At 29.7% G+C, this 10,616-nt stretch overlaps 2 protein-coding genes across 13 annotated transcripts in view; both read right to left on the minus strand.

The window, feature by feature from the left end:
• l(2)10685 (5-methylcytosine rRNA methyltransferase l(2)10685) overlaps positions 1-10,345 on the minus strand; it is a 103,608-nt gene extending 93,263 nt beyond the window's left edge. For 2 of the 12 annotated variants that reach the window (XM_075377915.1, XM_075377882.1), the window contains exons 1-2: positions 10,200-10,304; positions 8,169-8,257 (exon numbers count right to left, since the gene is read on the minus strand). In XM_075377915.1, coding sequence (XP_075234030.1) covers positions 8,169-8,177 — 9 coding nt within the window. In that variant the 5' untranslated portion in view covers positions 8,178-8,257; positions 10,200-10,304. The other 10 variants (XM_075377912.1, XM_075377832.1, XM_075377900.1 and 7 more) reach the window with 8 other exon arrangements.
• On the minus strand, positions 8,943-9,710 carry LOC142331800 (uncharacterized). Its single transcript, XM_075377924.1, has one exon. It carries the CDS (start codon positions 9,581-9,583, stop codon positions 9,164-9,166), a length of 420 nt encoding a protein of 139 aa, XP_075234039.1. The 5' UTR covers positions 9,584-9,710; the 3' UTR covers positions 8,943-9,163.
• Positions 10,346-10,616: the final 271 nt, after the last annotated feature.

The raw sequence follows: 10,616 nt of genomic DNA on the forward strand, positions 1-10,616 counted from the left end.
CTAAATTACAAACAATCAGTAGAACAGGCAGGTTTCAAGAAGGGTTTCTCTATCTCTGAGCACCTTCAGATATTAAATCAAATAATAAAGAAATAGGCCTACTGAAAATACAAAAAACTAACATAACTGGCTTCAATAACTATTTAAAAGCGGTTGACTCTATCAAGTATACAATTATCCAAGCTTTGTTAAGAGGAAAAAAGAAAAGATCCACATTTGAATATAATAAAATAGAGAAATTCTATAATGCTTAAGAATTGTAGAAACCATTCAAAATTACTAAAGTCAAACAGTTAAACCCTATCTCATCAATTATTTTTTCTGCAACATAGGAATATACATTTAGGAAATTAAAATAATATATCAGGCAGGTAACTGAAACATCTACAATTTGCTGATTAAATTTCTTATGTCTAACAGGAATTTGTAGAAATACTTAAAAGGACAAAAGTCAAGCAACTGGGCTGGAAATAAACTATTGTAAGATCAAATAATGACAAACAGCTAAGAGAAATTTATGAATTTAAATCCATTTAAGATAATTAATGATAAGAAAGTTTATTGTTAATTGGTAGCATACATGAGCAAACTTACCAATTTTTTTTCAACCTTAAAAGGTATCAAGGGATATTCAATTTTAATTCAACAAATGATCAATGCATTACTATTTTTGAATTTGATGATATTTGATATATGATGATCACCCACCATGTAGTGGCTAAAAAATATATTTTTATATTTTAAAAAGTTTTTTCTTGAATAATGATTATTTTCTGACTCACAAACAAGTAAAAAATGCTATTTTCATCACTTTTTTCATGAGCTGTATCATTCTTTTATATCTAGTTTACATAACCAAATCTTGTAATGTTTACTGAAGTTACATTTACAAACTTTTTTTTTTTTTTTAAATTTTGGGCCCAAAATAAATAATGAAGGGCTAAGGGTAACAGGCCTGTTTTTTACCTTTTAACTCTTAGGTACTAGTAGTACTTATAAAAAAAATTGGACTGTTACAAAGTGTCCTTCATTAAAAAAAAATGGTCGCCAAATCATAAGATTTTGAAAATCTCTCATTTTTTGGGCCCAAAAACCACATGTGGGACAGGTGGCAAAAATGTGAAATGTTTATAGGAGTAAGTACGTTTTATGTACTTTAAAACTATATAAAATTTATTTTGTTACTCAAAAGGGTAATGAAGCCAACAAAACCACTAAAAATACTGTTCCTTCTACATACGTAAAACAACATAATGACCATAAACAATATATCCAAAAATACTGACATTATGTATTTTTTCTCAGACTATAAAAATTATAACTAAACTCATTAGAATGAATAAATTGATAATAAATGATAAATCGTCAATTACAGAATGATAAATAATAATTATAAAATTATAGACAATTCAAATTCATCAACAAGTCGTTCAATTCACTTTTACCTCATTTTACTCCTGCTAATGGAAGTTATGAATAAATCTTGTACTTCTTGATAACAAATTTAACTAATATAACTTAGCTCTCCTGCCATTTTTTTATTGAGTAGAACTGATAGTTTTCATTCATCTTTGATGTAATGTAGCGTCCTCTTCCAGTAGTTGATAGAAAAAGCTCTGAAGGCAAGAGAATCTTTAAAATATTTTCCAGTTGAACCCATGTTTGATTATCCCTCAATGATTTCTTGAATGAAGTACCAGGACCCTGCGGACCTGGTACTTCATTCAAAAAGTGTATTCAATACTCCTCTTTATTTTCATGTATTTTGACTTCAATGATTTTGCCTAACCACCGCTTGCCATCGTATATGCAGCAGACATAATTTTTACATTTCAGCTTTGGTAAACCTATAAAGCAATCAGAAACACTAATGTCCTTGAGTACCAATACTAACGTAAATGTTTCTGATTCAGAGGTCGCCCAGACTTTCAGAATACATTTTTGACTTGTTGGAACATAACTGTGAAAGGTCCTTGTTTCTAGGACTATTGTGATTACCTGAACGAAAACTGAGGTATTCTTCAGCCTCTTGAACATCTTTATTAGAGCAAAAAATAAATGTTATATTTTTAATATTGTTTTTGCAATAACTGTACATCTCAGAAGGTGTAATAATTTGATTTACTGTCCTTTGAATTAGTCACAGTCCTTTTTACAGTTCCACCAATACCATCACATGGTCCTTTTCCATGATATGAGGCAAAAAAGGCCATTAAGCTGCAATTTCAAAATCTTCTTGATGGTAGCACTAATTTATGAAATTTTTTTGTTTTAATTCTGGGCTGGGGAGCCATCAGAAAAATTGTTTAACTTGTGGTAAGTGTTTTTTACTTTATTTATAACTTGCTTTTGGAATCGGAAGAACAATGTAGTATTGTGCTTTAAGTACACACTAATCACAATAGCTTTGGCTTTATAATTGTCCTTTTTTAAAATATATTAGAAATGGATGTACTGTGATATAAGTTTTTGACTAGTGATATGACAACTTCATCCTGTATAACAAAAGGAAAATTTTGAGAGAAATCTCCCATTATAATACATTCACCCTCCAACAAGTTTTCCTTTTTAATATTGAGGAAGTTAACTTGTTTCTTTGCAACAAAATGATGCCATTTTACATTATTTAAATTTTCATTAAGTTTATCTACGTACTCTTGAAATGGAAGAATTTGAGCAGTTAGTTCACAAACCCACTGTTTGAAGATAATTTCAGAATCAAAATCATTCCAACTCTCTTGCAGTAATCTGAGCACTTCATTAGTGCCTGGACATTTTTCACACTGTGATAGCATGCACGTTTCATTTTTTATAACACATAACACGGTTGAAAGGTGAATTTTATAATCAAATTAAATGTTTTTTGAGCAGATAACATGAGTTTTACATTTTGGTGGGCGACACACACACACACACAGACAGAGAGAGAGAGAGATATGGTGAGAGAGAGAGGGGGGTTAAGTACCTTGACCCACCAGCCAGAACACAAAACTTAGATCATAAATCAGCAAATTTTGAACCAATTTTTAAATTATGCGTTTCTTTGAAGGCTGTGTATAATTCGTTTTCAAGTTACATAAGATAAGCATTTTTTGAATATTAATTTTCTTCCAGTCAGCTTGTCTTACAGAGACACAATCCTTCTTGCCTGGCATCATTCAACTGTGCTCATCATTCTGGTAAAAATCTTGAACACATTTAATAACATTTTCATCAATTATATTGATGAAAATGTTATAGGTTCTTTTTGCCGATCTGTGGCAAAATTCTACTTGTTTTACCTAATTGTTTGGATTGATTGGCTAAATACTAACACTAACTCATTTTGAATGTTCCAGCTGCTTAGTAATAAACTTAAAATATGAATTTCTGATGTAACTGATTGCATTTTATCCTTTATTTTAATCATTAATTCTTCACATTCCCTACCTAAATCAGCATAATTTTGTAATACTAAACTGGTTTCTTCTGTAGAAGTATTTAAATCAAATCATTTAATTTACTCGTAATGACTCACCTATTTTTATAATTTTATTTTTTAAAATTGGTTCCTTTGAACTAATTGATAATTTTTTAACCTTAATGGAGGAAATTCCAAGTGCTGAACAAGCTTTATTCACAGACTCGAATATAACACATTGAGGTCCAAATATAACTTAACATTCCAGTTCGCTTTCTGTATCATCTTGTAGTTTTTGTATTTTGTTTAAGCATTTTGTACACAGTGCTCTGCCTGGAGTTAATTTTAAATTTGGATTGCTTGTTGAAAGTGTCAAAGATATTTCTCAGTGATTTCTTAACTAGTTTAGTGTGACAGTTAAATGGGTCAGAGCAACTTTTCCCGGTAATATGAAAACATTTATCTAAATATTCAGTTTTATGAAAAATACAGACATTTTTTTGTTTCAGTACATTTACTACTTAAAGATATCAATGTTATTTGCAGTTCAGTAAACTCTAAAATATCATACAATACTGAAGATCTATTGTAAGTCAATTTTTGACATACTGTTTTAGTGTGAATGCCAACTGACACTCCATAATCTGTTTTTATAAAATGCAAGGGTTCTTATAATAAAAATACAGTTAGTAAAAATTATAAAACTACCAATTGTATCTCACTTTGTCTTATCCCAGTTTCTCTACAGCTAAAATAAAAATTTCTGTAATTTATAAAATTAAAAATAAAATATACTGCATAAAAGAGAAGTTCACTGCTAATAAATTTACTTTATACACAAGTGTACATTATCTAACCACAGTTATTAACACTAGCAACAATAAAACATACCACACTAAAATGAAAACATTAACCGAACCTTCTACAATGTTTACATTCAGGATTACATAAACATTATGTCCATGCATATTCACTTTCATGTTTAAACATGAGATTGTGTATATGAGTCATACTTTAAGTAATCAAGAATATAAGCAATCTCATTGCAGAAATATCAAAATATTTTGTATAGTAAGCCTATACTATTATCTGAAAAAATGCAAGCTATGAAATTTTTGGTTATATTGTTCACGGTTAGAACAAAGTGTTCTTAGAGGTTTTGATGGCTTCATAACTGGTCAACCACTTTGAGAAACAAAATAAATTTTATATGGTTTTAAAAAACATAAATCGTACTTACAGCTGTAAACATTTCAGATTTTTTCCATCTGTTCCACACGTGGTTTTTGGGCACCAAAATGAGACATTTTCAATATCTTACAATTTGGCAGCCATTCTTTTTAATGAAGGACAACACTTGGCAACATTCCAATTTTTTTTATAAGTACTACTAATACCTAAGAGTTAAAAGGTAAAAAATAGATCTGTTACCTTAAGCCCTTCATTATTTATTTTGGGCCCAAAATCTAAAAAAATAACTATTTGTAAATATACTTCAGTAAACAATACAAGATTTGGTTCTGTAACAGAATGAGTTTTGAGTACACTAAGATAAAGTTCCATCTTTACTCTTTCCAAAAAGCCTTTTGTCCTATGTATGATGTAAAATAAGAATGCTACAGCTATAGAAAAAGGGACAACAATGTTTTTTTTTTACCTGTTGGCAAGTTAGCAAATAATCTATACTCATGAAATTTTTTTTTTAAATATAAAAAAATATACTTTGGCCACTACATGGTGAATAGTTATCATATACCAAGTATCATCAAAATCAAAAAGTGATGCAATCAAATTTTTAAAAATTTATTGAATTAAAATGGAATACCCCACAAGTAATCATGTGCAATCACTGGTAACAATATACTTCTCTAACACAATATAAAATCTTTTCATGCTACATTCAGGAAGCCTAAATTCTTTACAGCTACATACAGTTAAGAGGTTATTTTGGAAAACAAATTAATTTATACAATTTTGCATAAGAAGTAAGTCATTTTAGACATCCTTCAGTTTTGATAGTAGCAAAAGTTGTAGCATTTCCTTCTCAAGTTTTCAATATTTCAGTTATGTAGAAATTAAGGAATCTGAAAGAACTCTCTTACTTTTGTAAACATTCTCCCTAACTGCACACATGATTGATAAATTTAAATAAAAACACATATTTGAAATTTACATAATTATTATAACAACATATTTCTCAGATATGTACAAAATTCACATTACTTTTTACCAATATGCTTCAAAGACATTACAGATAGTGGAAAAGTATTTACTCAGAAAAAAAATGGAATAAGTTGCAGCTAAAGTACAACAGATGCATCAAGAGGGATCTGCTAGAAGAACACATAGAGGAGTAGCACCTTCAAGGTTAATTTGCTTGGAGGATACTTAATTTGTATCTATATCTCTAAGTTATAGTTACCAATTAAGAACTGAATGAAAATTCTGACTGTTTTGACTTCTGGAGCACTATCTATCATAAATTAAGACAAAAAATAAAGAGCATAATGCCACCAACAAAAGTTATTAGAATGGAATTGGGCAAGACTTTTGGTGAAAAGGTAGAATGAATATGAGATGGACCAATTGTAGAACAAATAACCTAGAAGAAAATTATGGCAATAGAGGAGGTGGTCAGATAAAATAAGTTAACAGTTTGGAAAGATGGTAGACAGTGGTTTAAGACAGAAGAAGATTGAAGAGATCAATTAATGTGCACTCCGGTAATGATTGCCATTTGTATTCTTTGTTAGTATGTGTATTAATAACCAGTCACTGCACTTTTTGTCATTTTAAAAACAACATGGTAACCTTCTTCCAGAAAATTTGGATTTGTTCACATGAATACTTATAAACTCATTCATTAAGTTCAGCACTGAACTTTTCATAGAGATTTTTAACATTTTATGTCTAAATGTAGATATTTATCCATTAAAATTGACAAAGTATTTGAGTGTTTAAATTTTTCAGATATCAAACACTATCTACCCTTATCAATTAACAAATAAAATGTATTCAACATAATAAAACAACTAGCACACATTAATGTTACACACTCTTACATACAGGATGGTATAAGGAGGTATAGTGATACACCTATGCAAACCATACATTCTCAAGAAAGGGTAGTTTCTTTCAAACCCAAAAATAATATATACAAGATCACACACTGTCAAAGCACACACCAATAAATAAAGCGGCCAAGAAAATTAAATAGCAGTGACTGCACAAAATACTTTATTGTATTGACCCACATTTCCCCACATATCTAACTTCATACACATCAATTCTTTGCACATAATTTTGTAAAAACCGCGCACAGGTACAAAGATTGCAAATTTTACATAAAACATACAGAAGCCCTGAACTGAACACCCTAAAACAACATAATGTTTATAAATATAATAAATTTGATAAAAAAAACAACCTATAAAATTAATAACCATTACATAGATCAAATATAGTAGTTGATAATACATTAACAGGATTATAATGAAATTTTTTAAAAATCAGAAAATTAACTGCAAAACAAATATGTAAAAAATCTCCATGGAGGAGTGGTGGATCTCTGCTTTTCATCCGGAGATCCGTGGTTCAAATCCATCAGGCAAGGCATTTTTAAAACACTACAATATTCATTTTCATATTCCCACATACAAGCTTCTTTAGTGAATTAATTCACCAGTCAAAAAACAAAAGTTGGGATAAATTTTAAAATCTTAACACAGTACCCTCGTTTAAACCTTATACCACTAACTGTGTTCATATAAAAAAATAAATAAAATTCCTCTTTAAAACAATTTTGCATAGAAAGGCAGATTTTTTTTCTATGTACCTTAATAACATTTCAAAGGATTGTTATTTCTTAGTAATGCCAATTTTTTTAATACTAATCCAGTGGATATATTTAACAGCAAGAGTTCCTGTATCTCTAGCAATTGTACAACTCTTTGGGCTAAAATTCAATTACTTTATCACATAGTACTAACAAAGAAATTTAAGTATAATGTTAAGATATCAACAACTATACTCTAGTTTCAGTAAATATGCAAGAACCTGGGTGATTTTTTTTTTCACTTATTTATAAGGCTTGTCAATTTATTTAAAATACAAAAATATACAGTATGTTATTACTAGTCAAATTTTCTAAAGCATGAATGCACAGATATGCAGTTTTTCTGCTGGGGTGTTCGAAGTAGTATTGGGATGCTAATAGTACAATGAAGCAAAAAGTACACCATAACAATCATTATTAGGGTGGAAAAAATACTATCTGATCTAAATAACCACCCCATCCTACACACACCAGTTAATTTTCAAAAATTTGATGATTAATACATACCAAATTAAACCCTTAAGCAAAAGCTTCAAAATGATATTTTACAGGTTTATAGCTATAAGTCTTGGATAATTAGCACTTTAAGTCATGCTAATAAGTTATTCTTCCCGTAACAGAAATTGAATAACTTCATATAAATCATGTAAATCTGAATGAGCCAAAATCATGATCTAAATATGTCAAAATCTAGCTTTGCTTTAAGTAATTATATCATTAAAAAATCTTAAGAAGCTGGATAGATTAAACCTCTGTATCACTTTTAATAAAATAGAGCTAATAAAATAGAGTAGTATTGATAATTACAATGAAACAGGAAAAGTGTTACAGTAATAAACATGGACTTATGCTCACAACTATGAGCTTTTACAATGACATGTACGACCTATTAATATATATATTTTAAAACCATACTGAATTAATTTTACTTACTGAAAACATTAATGAAACAATATTTATTATTTGTTTAAATTTCCTAAAAGATCTAGCAGGAAACAGCTGTGCTCTTGCTCATTTTTTTCCTACAGAAAAAATTAACCATTAATTCTTAACTAAATTAGATGAGGGATTATTGTAACAAAACTACTTATAAATAACAACAAATATCATTAACATGTAAATGAGAAAAACATAAGTTATGCAATAGCAAACAGGCATTAATTCTGGGTAACAAATCTCATATTAATGTTTTTTACAATGATATAATAATCATCTTGGCAACAGCACACTTCACTACAAATAATGTTGGTTTCCAGACACAGCAATTAGATGGTTACTCATCAGTATAATACTTTTCTAATTTTCATACAATTATAGTACATACTAGCATGGTTGTACTGCAATTTTACTGAATAATTCTCTTCAATGATTGGTAATTTGAACTAAATAACAAACATGTTTCAGAGACTTATAGATAAAAGCATGTATAAGTACATAAAAGATGAAATTAAAAGAAGTATAGAAAGAATTAAAAAACAAATGAAACATAAGCTCATTAGTAATCAGATTGGTCTGGCTTAAAAGTGACAAATGGTTCAAATGAAAACCTGAAGAGTAACTTTATCCATCACTTTTACCATAATGATAGTACTTACATTCATAGCGTACGCAGAATGAAATAACACGGTTTTTAAATTTTGTATTGATACTAAATAACAGTAGGCAACAAGTAATCTTAATTCATAATGAATAAGCATATGCACAACAAACTTTTTTCCAAATTTTAATTCTATAAAAAGAACAATTACATTGCATTCTTTTAATTTACATCTTTAAAACGATTTCACAAAACCCAAGAATACTGCTGTACTGCTGTAAAAATATTTCTGCAATGTCAACAAACTGACTTTACATTCTTTTTAATACATTCTTAACATTAATTTATGAAAAAAAAGAAAAACAAAGCGAAATTTAACTGAAATGTTCTTTTAATCTCGTTTGCCACAGTCTCGGCTAATGTGACCAGCTTTCCCACAGGTGTAACAAGTTTTTGTACAGCCTTCAGGACAGTCGCGGGCCAAATGACCAGGTTTGTTACAGTTGTAACATAACGACGAAAAACCTTGGCTAGACTCAGGACAATCTCGAGCAATGTGACCAGACTTGTTGCAAGTGTAGCAGGACGGTTCATCAGCACTTTGCTGGCACTCTTTGGCAAAATGACCAACGCCATTACACCTGTAGCACCTGTCCTGTGCTTCCTTACACTCACGTGCATAATGACCGAAGCGATTGCATTTGTAGCACTTTTCACGACTACGGTAACCACCTCCACTCCTATCATTCTGAGGGCAATCCCTTGCAAAATGACCGATACCACTGCATTTGTAGCACTGACTTGTATTCATTATGAACAATTATTTCGGCAGGAAGTAATTGTAAAATTAAAGTATTCAAAACTGAATATGAATAAATAACACGTGCGTTTGAATGCAGATACTCAACTTCATAAAAAATCTTAAAAATTACCTTTTAGGTATGATTATAAGGAATTTTCACTACTGTTCAACTGCAGGCAATGCAAACTCATAACAAAATCCATAAAATTTAACTGAAACTTCCAGCCAACAAGAATAGGCTATATGGATACTTCACTGAACTGAACTAATGATGTACATATCAACAAGCGGTACATAGATAGTTTAAGTTATCACAAGAGTTAAACTTAAGAACACTTGATAAACCAACAAAAACTTTGTTAAAATATTACTTTTTCCTACAACAACTTATGTAGTCAGATTTCCCCAGCATGCGTAATAGATTGTTAGCACTTTAAGGGTTATGTTGAACATTAAGAGCTCACATCGCTAAGTTTACAAAGAGGTTGTAAAAGGATTACATCGCACCTTTTAGTAAATTACTGTTTTAATGTTCGAACAATTCTCATAATTCATAAAATACCCAGTTCTAAATGTTATAATGTTATATACAAGTGAATAAGTTTCATAGATTTATTTATAGTACCTACGTATTTTTCTATGATTCGTGACACGAAAACACTACCGTAATATATACGAGTACAAAGCGTGGCGTACTTTCTTTTTACCACCTGAAGTTACCAAGAAGGTTAAAAGGTTGATGTATGTCGTGAAACAGTCACCATTACGATTTAATTTTCTGTGCAAAAAATAAAATATTGTTCAAAAAATTCCCAACAACGAAATGTGATGACTGTTAAGAATGTTGCAAAGAAATTTCTACTGATGATATCAAGTTATGATTTACATCAGATAATTACAATTAATTTTTTCGTAATTTAAAAAATAAATGAAATAAAATAATTGAATAGGGTTTATTTTTGGTACAATCTACCAGATATTCAAATTATTATATCTTTGAAAATCTGCCTCAATAGCGCTGTGACGGCAAGAAGTTGAACAG

This window comes from Lycorma delicatula, chromosome 1 (genome assembly GCF_047948215.1).
Source record: "Lycorma delicatula isolate Av1 chromosome 1, ASM4794821v1, whole genome shotgun sequence".
Taxonomy (NCBI): Eukaryota; Metazoa; Arthropoda; class Insecta; order Hemiptera; family Fulgoridae; genus Lycorma; species Lycorma delicatula.